The sequence below is a fragment of the Balaenoptera physalus genome (assembly GCF_965194825.1).
Source record: "Balaenoptera physalus genome assembly, chromosome: 11".
NCBI classification, from domain to species: Eukaryota; Metazoa; Chordata; class Mammalia; order Artiodactyla; family Balaenopteridae; genus Balaenoptera; species Balaenoptera physalus.
The window spans coordinates 14,354,754-14,368,530 of record NC_138896.1 but is presented as its reverse complement, the minus strand read 5'-3'; the positions used below and the strand labels follow the sequence as shown (position 1 = coordinate 14,368,530).

The 13,777-nt window shown below is 35.8% G+C and overlaps 1 protein-coding gene and 1 long non-coding RNA gene across 3 annotated transcripts in view; one reads left to right on the top strand and one right to left on the bottom strand.

Moving 5' to 3' along the window:
• Positions 1-12,434, top strand: part of DEK (DEK proto-oncogene) — a 30,071-nt gene extending 17,637 nt beyond the window's left edge. For both annotated transcript variants that reach the window (XM_082415231.1, XM_082415232.1), the window contains exons 8-11: positions 5,768-5,903; positions 6,181-6,329; positions 10,328-10,396; positions 10,861-12,434. In XM_082415231.1, the coding sequence (XP_082271357.1) occupies positions 5,768-5,903; positions 6,181-6,329; positions 10,328-10,396; positions 10,861-10,872 (366 nt within the window). In that variant the 3' untranslated portion in view covers positions 10,873-12,434. The remainder of the gene's footprint in view (positions 1-5,767; positions 5,904-6,180; positions 6,330-10,327; positions 10,397-10,860) is intronic.
• Positions 3,641-13,777, bottom strand: part of LOC309638875 — a 93,475-nt gene continuing 83,338 nt past the window's right edge. The window contains exon 2 of the long non-coding RNA XR_014251377.1: positions 3,641-3,705. This is a non-coding gene — a long non-coding RNA (uncharacterized lncRNA). The remainder of the gene's footprint in view (positions 3,706-13,777) is intronic.

Here is a 13,777-nt window from a genome sequence, read left to right as displayed (position 1 = left end):
GAACTGACAGTCTATCTGGGGAGAAGTACCACTCATTCCATAAGCATTTTTTGGTATGTAACAAGGAGGAAACTATTGAGATCTGCTGTGTGCCATGTACTTTCACATCTTGCTTCTTATTTAGTCTTGACTCCATGAGAGAAGGTGATATATCCTCATTTTTGTACTTTGAGGATATAATAAATAACCAGCTTTCCAGAGCTTTAGGTCATACTTCCGTCTTCAGCTCTATGTCCAAATCTGATTTTAAGCAGTAGCTTTAGGAAAGTTAATATGGGCATATATCCACTTCTGCTTGAAAAAATTTTAAACTAAAAGCCATTGACATAAAGGGTCCTATTGATCTCTTTATCTGGCTCTGCCTTTTCCCTATATGTCTCCAGTAGTTCATGATCTAGACTAGGAGTTGGCAGACTATGGCCTGTATGCCAGATCCAGTTTTTGTACAGCCTAGAAGCTAAGAATGGTTTTCCCATTTTTTTAATATTTGTAAGAAAACAAAAGATGAATGTACAACAATGACCATAAATGAACCAGCAAAAGCTGAAATATTTACTGTCTGGCACTTCATAGAAAAGGCTTGGTGACAGATCTAGACCATATATTTCTCTCTCATTTTACTTGGTTTATAGCTAGGTGAGTAAGCTGTGGGGCTTTTAAAAAATACATGGGTCCCCAGGCCGCACACTTGATTTTTTTTTCTCTCTCTCTTAAATGCACAACCTATTTAGGTAAGTTGTGCCAGCAGACTGATACTAAAAATCAAGAAGTTTGGCTAACTGCTATTGATAGAAAAAATGTTTGTCTTAGCAAGCAGAGTGATTCTAATGAAATAGAACCTCAGGGTTGGAATAGATCGTTAAAGGTTATCTAGTCTTCACGGATCTTCTCCCATCCCAGTTTTCCAAATAATTACATAGCAACTGCTGTGTGCCAGTTCTAAGCTCTGCAGTGGAGATCAAGAGACAAATAAGAGTCTCTGTGTTAAGCCGTTCAATCTAGTTGGTAGGAGGGGAGAGGTCAAAGATTAGGAGGGAGAAAGTACAGTAAAGTATAACTTAAGAGCTAAGAAAGTGGTTTGCTCAAGATGGAGTATTTACCTCTTTCTAGGGGCAAGTAGGTAGCAAAGATCCAGACAGGGAAACTTCATAGGAAGTAGCAATTTGATCTGAGCCCTAAAGGATAAACAGGAGAGGTTGGCATAACAAAAGAAAGAGATTTGGAGAAAACTATACAAAACTGGATTACACTGAAGACCCATCTTGGCTTCAAAAAAAAAATTCTAGAGTAATGATCTTGAGCCCATACAAAGTTAGGAGGTGAGGGCCAGAGACAGCCCTGATAACTGAGTTTGGTTGTCCTTTGTTGCCCTTCTATATTTTCTGCCAACATTTTTTATTCTTTGTTATTATCAGTAACATATGTATGTAACAGAAAAAGTTAAATTTAACAGTATGATAAATAGATTATGGTATCATTGACTTACTGCATTGGTTTAGTTCAGTAGTTTCACCTCTGGCTTAAAGAAATACGTAGGTACATTAGTCATTTCTATAAGCAACTAATGCAGCAGGAGGCACACTGAATTTAATGAAGGTCTTGCTTCTTACTAGCTGTAAGACATTGGCTCACTTAACTATACAGATAAATTTTCCTCATTTATAATGAGATCAACTGTCTGGATTTTTTTTTTTTTTTTGCTTTGTTTTGTTTTTTAGGTCGTATGGATCGTGTATGTGAAAATAGTGCTATATAAATGCCTTTTTTTTTTTTTCCTTTTAATTACATTTTTAACCACGTCCTGGGTTCAGAGTACAGGTAAACCAGATCCTGCAAACGATATACAGAGGTGAACATGGCAAGAAATATTTACATGGCTACTTTATGGCGAACACTCTTGTGGTTGTTAGGGACAGATAGAGCTAAATTAGATAGGTGTCTCTTCTTGTGGAGATTGTCAGATAACGCCCTTAAGAAACTTGCAGTGTAGTGGGAGAAGAGACATGTAACTACCTACAGTTTAAAAAACATAAATACATTAAATGTTTCTATGGTGCCTTTTATGTATTCACTCATTTGATCCTCACAAAATTTTACAAACATGGCCATGGTTCGTCAAATCTGCAGTGCCTGTAAGGCATCATTTTAATGTAGATTGCAAAGTGTACCCCAGTATCTGAGATAAGGTGTGGGAGGGGGGAGTGTTAAATTTAGCAAAGTCTGGTATTATTACCTCCATTTTTACAGATGTGGAATCAGACACAGAAGGGTAAGTGACTTGCCTGAGAATGCAAAATTAGTCACTGGTGGAGTCAGGATTTGAACCAAGGAAGTCTGGCTCTAAAAACCTGTGTTCTAATTCACTGCTTCACAGTGCCTTCCAGAAAGAAGGGGCAAATGAATTGTAGGTCGAGTACTGTGGGACTACAGGTTGATCAAGTTGGTGGTATTATGAAAGATTTGGAGGAGGTGATTGCTAAGTTGGGTTTAGACTCATGAGTGAGGTTTTCCTAAGTAGAGGAGGGGGAATGAAAGTAATAAAGACGTGAAAGGTCATGTAAAATTTAAGTAGGCATGTTTTTTAACTTTACTTCTCAGTTCTCCCAGGGCCCCTTTTCATTACCTCCGAAATACCAGATTGCCATGTTCGCCTTAACTGCCAAAAATTGTACGTTGGGTTGCAATACCAAGGTCTGTCTTTTGAGATGCCCTGTTTTCCAAAGTTACCTTTTTTTCCTATACATAATATCTTATCTTCAGGGCAGCTCAAATGATTCTTAGCAGCTGCAGGGCTAAAGCACATCGTGTGAGTTATTTATCTGATTGCCTCCCTGCTCAAGATGAAACTCATAAGTATGAGTTTCTACAGAGTTTATTTTACTACTCAGTTTTCACTGTTTCCCCATGCCAACACTTATCAGTATGAAAAAGATACTTTACTGAATTCCTACCTTAAGTTTGTCACAGAGTAATTTGTAACTGGTTACTAAAGATAAGTGAATTCCAGTGTAAATAATATAATTTGTTATTACAGAGATTCGGTTATTTGTGGGTCCAGTTCTGTCTACCAGAATGTAATGAAATAAGCATGATGTATTGTGGTTAGTTAACACAGGTGTCACTGAGGCAGTCTTACTGCTCTTCTGTGTATCTATTCTATGTATTTGCCTTTTAAAGAAAACTTCAGGTTATTAGAGGAAATTACATTTGTATGATGAAAGAATTCCTTTACAAAAGGAAGCACTCATAATAGTAGTAATAGCTAATATTTATTGTTTCCTCTGTGCCCAGCACCATTAAAAGTACTTTTGTGTATTAATGTACTTACTCCCCCTAAGACTACTGAATACTATTATTTCCCTCATTTTATAAACAAGGAAACTAGGGCCCAAAGATGTACTGGGTCTGGAATTTGAAACTAGGCAGCTTGCCTGCAGAGCCTACACTCTTATCTATTAGGTTGTATCTTCTATAGTACTTCTGACAGTATGTTTGCAACCTTTTTGTTAATAGATGATAATAGGCTAGTTGTCCATTTAAAAAACTGTAGAACACTCTCCCTTTTAGAAGATTTAAATATAGAAAGAAGCTTAGCTTTAATTTTTTTTGTTTGTCCAATAGTAACATTTTATGGAGATGGCTTATTTATTTATTTATTTATTTATTTATTTTTGGCTGTGTTGGGTCTTCGTTGCTGCACGCGGGCTTTCTCTAGTTGCAGTGAGCGGGGGCTACTCTTCGTTGCGGTGCACGGGCTTCTCATTGCAGTGGCTTCTCATTGTGGAGCACGGGCTCTAGGCGCGTGGGCTTCAGTAGTTGCGGCACGCGGGCTCTAGAGCACAGGCTCAGTAGTTGTGGCACACGAGCTTAGTTGCTCCACGGCATGTGGGATCTTCCCGGACCAGGGCTTGAACCCATGTCCCCTGCATTGGCAGGCGGATTCTTAACCACTGCGCCACCGGGGAAGCCCATGGAGATGGCTTGATTATCCTTTATTTATCACTGCACAGTTTTATGCTTTATCAAACTATTAACTACTCCCAATATGCAGGTTAAAAAATGGCACCATAGTGTGTATTCTTTCTAAAATTTTACCTTATACCCTGACCTTTAAAGGCTCTGAAAGTATTTTAATTATCTGATTCTAACTATCTGATTTGAATGGGGATCAAGTGGTAATGCTTATAACATTGTTGCTCTCCCTTCCTCATCCCCCTGCATGCTTTCTGTAATAACTTAAGTTTATTATAAAATATTTGAATGACCCGCAGGTCCAGATTTTATTAACCTTTGACTAACGAGTGATGTATAATAGTCATTATTCTGTGTATTAAGTGCATCAACAGAACTTATGAATTTTTAGTATTTCCTTTCAGAGCCTCGTGTGGTTCTTAGGAATGGAATTAAGTGGATGCTTAATAAACTTAAAACTTAGTTCAGGTTAGTCATAGAAAATTGATGAACCATTGATGCCTTTCCGGCAACCCCCATGTCTGGAACACCTCTGAGAATTAGGAAAAAAGTATAAATGGCCTCTAAATAGCAAAAATCCATAGGTGAAGCTTATAGACTTTATTTTTAGAAGCACGTTGGCCCTTTGACACTGGTTAAATCCATTTTTTTAGTCACAGTTAAACTAGATAGGTTAGCTAGTTCCCGGCCAACAGTGTATTATTGAGGTAGTGTAGGGTGATACTATACTTAAGTAAATATGTACAGTGGATGGCAATGTAGCAAAAGGAAAGACAAGCACTAAAATCCAATGAACTGCACTTAGAAATAGCCTGAGCCCACCTAAGTTTAGAACAGGTTGGTCTATATACTTTAATTTTCTTTAAGTTCAACATAATGTCTCTGTCCTTTAAAAAAAAAAAAAAAAAAGGTTGAATTTTGATGATAATCTGAAATTCAGAGTATAAAACATTTGGAGAAACATTCTATCAAAAGTGATTTGCAGTGGTTTTGGTGTGTAAAGATGAGATTTTAAGTTATCTTGGGGTACTTGCCTTATATACAGATACCTTTACCTTCGGGAACGTTAATAAGAATTAACGTTTCCTAATTTCATAGACTCTGCTTAAGACAAAGTTACAGTGAACTATAATTTTGTCATTTTAATCTAACCGTATGTATATACTTTGCTTTTATTTTATTAGCTGTGAGTTAGTGTTTAAGAAAACAAGTTCTGGAGTCAGATCTATTTGAATCTCACTTCTTTATTTTATTATGTGACTGGACAAAACCTCTCTGAGCCTTCATTTCCTCATATATTTATAAACAGTTTTTGAGCAGCTCCTTTGCACCATGCACTGTTTTAGGAGTTAGGGATATGTCAGTGAACACAGAAAGGTCAAAAAAATCCTTGTCCTCATGGAACTTACCTTTTAGTTGGGAGAGACTGACAATAAATAACAGAATATTAATAGTACCTATATTTTAGAGTTTTTTTCAAGATTAACTAAGGTCTGATGGGGTAGACCTTAGTTAAGGGAGGGGTAGACAGTTTTCTATCTGTAGTGTGTAATAAATGTGAGCACCTAATAACTTTAGTGTTTGATCCTTGACCTCACCTGACTAGTCTCGTGTTGGGATAAAATTAAGTTCATTGAGTGTATTAGTCATCTCAAAAATTGATGATTAGTAATAATTTTTCATTGGTGATATTGAATACATTAATTTTCTCTAATATTGTTGAGGGGTGTGGAGGAGTAGAGGGATCGCAGGTAGTCTCTCATCAATGTATGTACTTTGTTTTTCTTTCCAACAGCCACCAAAAAAGACATCCAAAAGAGAAAAACCCAAACAGAAAGCCACTTCTAAAAGTAAAAAATCTGTAAAAAGTGCTAATGTTAAGAAGGCAGATAGCAGTACCACCAAGAAGAATCAAAATAGTTCCAAAAAAGGTATGTTAGAAATGACACATTTTCAGCAACCTAAAGATATGCATTATATGCTATAATACAGTTTTTAAGTATGTGTGGAAAATAGGTAAACTCTGAGGAACATTTGAGGGGGGAAGGTAGTATACCAGTTATTTATAGTTTATAATTTTTTAAATCTAATACCTTTTCAAGGATCTGATGAATACTTACAGAATTCTTCCTAATCTGTCTTGAATATTAATTTATTTTGCTATATAAGAAAAATTTATTTTCGTGTCATAAAATGTTTTACTTTTAGAAAGTGAATCTGAGGATAGTTCAGATGATGAACCTTTAATTAAAAAATTGAAGAAGCCTCCTACAGATGAAGAGTTAAAGGAAACAGTAAAGAAATTATTGGCCAGTGCTAACTTGGAGGAAGTCACAATGAAACAGATTTGCAAAGAGGTAATTGGACAAATGCTGAGATCATTTTGCTTCTGTTTGAAAAATTCTTTCACCCATCCCTCAGTTCAAAGCTAGATTCTTATGTGCATTCATTCATTGAACAAATATTTATTGAACTACCACATGCCAGGCATTCTTACAGGTGCTGGGATACCACTTTCAGTAAAATAGTCAAAACCTCTGCCCTATTGGAGTCATTTCATAAATAACATTTGAATGTATACAGTGACTAAAGTTAAGGTGATACATTGCAAACTCCGTAGGAGATGTTCTTTTCCTGATCTAGCAACTATTTTTATTGATGCACCCCTAGATTATGTTAGTTTAAATAAGCAGGATCTTGTGGACCACCTTATTTTCATTCAATACTACTATGATAAATGAGATGTTATAGATTACGTTCTTAGCTCAAACTTCTCTTAAGTTCTTCTGATGCTTCTCAGGAAATGAAATTATCTAGTCTTGAATATGATTCTGTAGTGATTCCATACTGTAGATCAAAATTGAAAGGTTTTAAAATCTAGTTTCTTATGGTAAAATGAAATTAAAATTTGAAATGTACCAAAAGTGGAATATTCTTTACTTTTTTAAGACATACTGTTTTTCTTATTCAGCATTCGTTGAGCCTCTGCTACATATCAGGCACTGGGATAGATGTTAGAGGTAGAGCAGGAGAAGCCATTATTTGGCTTAGGGGCCTTGTGTAATCTAGTGGGTAGAAAGAGGCAGCTGTTTTAGTCACTTAGTACAGTGTGTGAAAGCTGTGTTAGAAGAGTACAGAGGGTGCCCCACCACCACAGAACAGAGGGTACCTTCTTGGGAATGGGGGTTGGGGGAGTCTGAAAAGGCATCTTAGAAGAGGTCTTAGACCGTCAGCTTTCACACAATTGAGGAACATCAACACATTCACATAAAACATGACACGTAATAACTGCGAGGAATAGTCATTAGTTTAATTTGGCTGAAGACTAGAGTTGGAAGGAATTCTTCACAGAAGTTAGGAGAGAATACTAAAGAGTTCTGCAGATTTTATATGTGTTGTTACAGAGTTTGATTTTTCTCCCTGAAGCTAATGAGGAATTGGGAGGCAGGGTAGGTTATTGAAAGGTACTTGGCAGGAGCAGTCTAGGATGACTCTTAAAAAGAAACCTTTACATCATAATCAGAGTTACAGGGCTGCCGTAATCCAAGTCTGAAATCAAGAGAGCCTGATCACAGGTTGCTCCGTGTGGGTGTAAGGGCTTGGGTGCATTAATCATAATAGGGAGTAGAACAAAAGGCATACCTCTTGAGGAAAAGATGAGTTTTGTTCTAGACATTTTAAGATGGGGTATTTGAAACATCCAAGTGGGAGAAATTGTGAACATTGTAATTCTCCAAGGTAGGAGAGAAACCTAGACTAGGATATTGCTGGGAGTTAAAACCAGAAGATAAGGTGGCCTAGAGAAGAAGGTAAAGGATGAGAAAGGCAAAGGACAGAGTCCTGGAGACCAGTATCATCAAAGAGTTGGGAAGTAATTCCTACAAAATGTAAGAAATTGTAGAGTCAGTAGTAGAAGGAAGGCCAGAGAGAATAGTGCTGTAAAAGCCAAGCGAGGAGAGTTTCAAGAAGGGGCAGGGAGGGGTAGTTCCCTGCTTAAGAAAAGGTAATTAACTTACACGGGACAGTGGACAATGGCTGTGGAAAGTCAGGTCACAGAAAAGAAATATAAATGACCTGTAAACGCGAAAACATTAACCTTCCCTACTAATGAGGAAGATAGAAGTCAAAAGGAAATACTTTTGCTTACTAGCTTTAACAAAATCTTTATAAAGATGAACAGTTTTCCAGGTTGGCAATGGAATAGGGAAACGTACTCTCATCCTTTAAGTTGTAATAACTTTGGAGAATAATTAGGTAGTATGTTAAAATTTAAATGGCAAATACCCTTTAACCCAGCAATTCCATTTCTAGGTCTCTATCCTAAAGACATAGTCACATCTGCACAAAATGATTTCAGTAATGTTAAGCATGTCTGTAATACTGAAAAGTCAGAAACAACCTAAATGACCATCAGTAGGGAAATGTTTAAACTGTACATCCATATTTTTGGAATATGAACTGTGTAGCAGTTCAAAAGAACATGGAAAAACCTTCCAGGTATTGTCAAAATTTTAAAACAGAGGTATTTCCCTATTTGTGTAAATACAGAAAAACTATATTGCCATTGATATATTTATATGTTTGTATATAAACTCAGTTTTAAAGGTCTGGAAGAATACACAGCAAATTGATAACTGGTTTCCTTTAGGGGAGAGGGACAAGGGCAGACTGGAAGGAAAATTGAAGGGAGACTAGTTCTGTTCATTTGAATGACTTTTGTGAATACATTTCTGTAATTTTAAGGGGATTATTAATAACATGGAGAGGTCAGGTGAGAAGAACTTAAGGGTTTTTTTGGACTCAGCAATTAAGAGACAGTTGTTCACATAATAGCAGTTTTGAAGGGTGGTAAATGCCAGGGTTGTCCCTTGGACTGAGAATGAATAGTGAGGAAGAGAATTAATAGTGAGGAAAGTGAAAGCTTCTGATTTAGTAATTAAATTGGGGGAAGATACAAGTTGATAAAATACTTTTTAAGGTCAGAGGGGAGTGGAAGCATGCGTTAGGCTGAGGGACAATTCTGGGAGGAGTGGAAGCATGCGTTAGGCTGAGGGACAATTCTGGGAGGAGTGGAAGCATGCGTTAGGCTGAGGGACAATTCTGGGAAAGGAGAAGATGAAGGTACAGGAGCATTGAGGGTTGGGTCCCTGCAGAGGTAGAGGAAACAGGACTGTTGATGAATCCAGACACAAATGAACTGGAGGAGAACAGGCATGTCAGAAAGTTGAAGGAATTCATAGTAATGGCTTCTTGGCTGAGAGCAAGAGTGTGGGACACTTGAATAAGGGGATGCAATTGCCACTGATGAGAATGTAAGGGGAACCTGATTAGAAATCCTTGGGATTTCTAGGGAGGCTTTGACATTGAATACCAAGTGGGACCATTTTTTTTTTAACTTACTTTATTCAAGTATAGTTGATAAAATGGAACCATTCTTTTCAAATTTGTTGCATTTTCGCACAGAATTTAACCATATAAAAGTTAGACCAATTAAGGGTTGGAGTTTTGCAGAGAAAGAACAAAGGGCAAATAATTAATGTAAATGATTGAATATATTTGCAGAGGTTGGCAAACTACAGCCTGTGGGCCTTTGTAACACAGACATATACCCATCCCTTTAAGTGTTGTCTATGGTAGCTTTTATGCTACAATGACATAGTTGAGTAGTTGTGACGGAAACTGTCGCTGGAAAGCTGAAATCATTTGTTGTCTAGCCCTCTGCAGAAAACGTTTGCTGACCTTGAATTAGACAATAGGAGTGAAGCCAGCTTGGTGTATATGGCAGTTCAGGACCAGAAGTCATTGTGAAGCCAAGCAGCAGGTATCAAGTTGGAAAATTTAGAGAGTAAAAATTTAGGAGTGGAGGACTCAGTGATACAACTGGAGCTCAGTGATACAACTTTGGGGAGGGGATTGAGCAGTGGTCTGGAGGCTGAAATTCATTAGAGTTGAAGTTCAGGAATCATAAGTAGTGTTAGATGATGTAACAGAAAAAATAAGAGGATACCTAAAATATCTGATAGATAACCTACCAATATAAAGAATTTAATCCATTTAACCTAAGGTCTATCTAGAAGTTTTCCTCATCCATGTTTATTGTTAGTTCAACTGAAACTCCCACTTTATAAAACACTGAGAATGTTTTCATGCTAGTTTACTGCTCTATATACAGTATTATTAAAACTACTCATTTGTTGTAGAATGCTACACGGTGAACCACTGGTGGTTAGAACGTACTGTTCCAACTTACATGCAGCTCTTTGTCCATAGCACACATTTCTTCAGTATCCAAAGATAGAGAATATTATTGGATTTTTAAATCTACTTTTAACATTGTTTTTCCTTTGCACTATAGGTATATGAAAATTATCCTGCTTATGACTTAACTGAAAGAAAAGAGTTCATAAAAACAACTGTTAAAGAGGTAACTATATCCAACTTTTCAAACTTTGATCATTTTGGACTTACAAAAGAAATTACGTGTATCAAATACTGCGTATTTTTCAAAATATTTATGTCACTAAGTATCACATGTGATGCTCAAATTTCCTCAAAATGGGAAAGATAGTTATTTTCATTCCCATTTTAGAGCTTAAAAATAAAGTTTGAACATTAGTGACAACACCTGGCCTCAGATGAAGATGTGGGTTCCGTGTACGTGGGTAGCTGGGCATCTCAGAGTTCATACAACCACTTGAACACATGTTCCTTGCTGTCCACCAGTTAAAGGCAAGAGAAGATCAGCAGTAGCTGTAGTCTTGTATTGATCCCAGCTGATTTCCCAAGGTCATAGTAGTAAAAATAGAAGTTAAAAAATAAAATGAGGTTTTATGTGTTCCAACTGTTGTATGTTGGGCATGAGGAAATAACGTTTCTCTTTCGTTACAGCTGATTTCTTAAGAGGACAGAAACAGATGACCTGTACCCATGGATTTAAAGATCTGATTTATACCATTATACCAGCAAAGAGAATGTATTTCCTTTTCTAAATCTTTGCAAGCGTTGTGTTGGTAGAACTTCCTTCTGACCTTTTTATCGAGTGTTAGGTGAATTTGCGTTTGCCATTTTAAATTGCATTTCTATGCAGTTTTTAGTTTAAATTTTTGCATGGCAGTAATTGTCCCTTGCTTTTATAGTTGTATTTTGTACATTTTGGATTTCTTTATATAAGACTATAGATTCTTGAACTGTTGTAGTTTTTAGTGTGCGCGCAATATTAGCTTAAGACATACTTTTAATCGTAGAACAGAAATGATCATAACTGGCATTTATACATGCAGAGACTATTGCAGTATTTAGCATATGAAATATTTTGAATACACATCTGTCAGTGTGAAAACTCAGTGGCAGTGTGTTCATCATATTACAAATACACAAGCTTCAGCCGTCCAGATGACTGAATCGGAACTTTTCTCCTGCATGTGTATATATGTCAAATTGTCAGCATGACAAGAGTGACAGATGTTATTTTTGTATTTTTAAAAACGAATTTGTTGTATATAAAGTTTTTTTATTTCTTTTGTGCAGATCAATTTTTAAACTCATATAAGTACGTATCTTTACAGTTATTATAAACTATGAAATGTCAGTGTTCAGCCAGATGGTATGACGGAGCAGTGAAAGTCAGAATTCAGTGAAGAAAATACTGAAGGAACAGATAGTTCTCTGCTTTGCCTTGGAAGTGTCATCAATTTATAGTTTTAGTGTTAACCCTGCAACAGTGTCTGTAGATATACATTTTATAGTGAGGATAGACCAAAATCAACACATCAAAACTTCAAAAATTTGGGAGAGTTGGATTAAGTAGAAGCACATTTGGCTTATAATAAATGCACTGATTTTTATTAACTGCTTTTGCCCATATAAAATGCTGATATTTACAGGAAACCTGGCCACCTTTATAATTATGGTTAAAGTACCAGTTGTAATTTCAGATTAAGATAATGTGTAGACAGTAGTGGGTATCTGACAAAGTATTTCTCAAAAGTGGTAACAGACTTATTTTTAACATTAAAGAAACTTAATGTATTTGTGGAATCAGGGGCGTTAGGCTTTACATTTTGGCCAATTAGGATTCTAGGTGATCAACATATGGACCACTCCTGAATGAGACTAATTTTGTCTTTTAAATTAACTGTCTTAATCGGTTTATTAAATAATCTCTTAATTTTAAAATAAAACATGCTGCTTATACAAGAATTAGGCCTTTGATAAACCATTGAATGTTTAAAATATCTTTGCATCATAGAACAGAAATATATAAAAATGATATATGTTGACTGTTAACAGGTGTTTTCACAGGTTTGACCTGTTTCTTGATAAAGTTATTAAGACATTAGAGAAAGGTATACTTAATACAAATGAATGGAATAAACAACTAAATGAGATTTAATAATTGGCATTTGGTTTTAAATATTTAACTTGTTCCTATAAACCTTGTCAATAAAAATAATAAATCACCACCTCTGTCTCTTTGCATTTGATGTTTTAACATGTATTTCAGAATAGAGATTTTTAAATGGATTTAGCCCCATAGCCTATATAATTTGGAATGCTTGTCAGTGGTAACCGACTGATTTTACTTTGAATTAAATACATTACAAAGAAATCACTAGGGAAAACTTCAAGTGCTCTCACAAAACTAAGTTGATCAAAGTTAACAATTATGTGTGACCATTTACTTGAAAGCGATATGCAGTAATGCCTATGACCTAAAAAGTCTAAAGAGGGTTTAGAGGTTGAGGGGATTGAGTTGGTGTATGTGAAAGTTTGTGGTGAAGATGTATCTGCTTAAGAGTGTGCATTCATCACTACAGTGCACAGTGTATTTGAAAAACAAGTTTTATTAAGCAGTTTTACACAATCAGCTGTTCACAGTCTGCAGTTAAAACATTGTGTATATTCACTGCTACTCAATTACAAAATCTTCAGACAGCAGTGAAAAACATACTCAAATAACTCAAGAAAAAAAGGTACCGTGGTTCTTTAAAGAACAAAATGTTAGGTGATGTCACTTGAGACAGGAAATGAGGGGTTTTTTAAAAAATACACATTTACCATACTTTATTTAGGTAGGTTTTCCCCTTGTTTGCTTATAGCACTATACAAGTTTAAGTGCCCAGAAACTAAAGTAATAATGTACTGTGAACCATGTCAACTTAAAATATTTTGCATTTATCACTCGACACATGCTATTCTTTAAACATTTTAATACATAAAACACTTGAAAGCAGAATACTTCCCAATCAGTACCAATGAGTCTCATCAGATAACCTAAATGTCAACATTTTCCTGTGTTAACCTTGAAACCAATATACTGCTATTTGCTTTCTTTCAATTGTATAATACTTTGCTGGGGAGGGAGGTGTGTCTCAGCTCTGTCTAAAGTTCACCTTATGTTCTTTCTATAAAATACGGTTTCTACTTATAAGCTGACTTTAAATTTTAAAAATACCTAATATTTTGAAAAGTGGTTTTAAAGTCATTTTGAGTCCTTTTTTAAGCTGACCAATATATTGAAAGAATTATTCAAAGACAACTTTTTAAAACAAAAGCACATAAATTACCCTTATTTCTAACCTGTAAACTGAAGTTTCTTGGCAAGATGGGCATCCTGAAGACCCTGAAATCAATGTTTATTTTTTTTTGTCATGAGTGAAAGAAGGAAAAAGTAAATATTTACCATGTTCTCAGGCTTTTAAGATATGGCTTATAAAATGTGTAATATTTACCAGGATATTACACATTTTTCTGCAGTTTTCCAGTGGACCTGCCTATGGAATACTGAAAACGTAATTCTATAAAA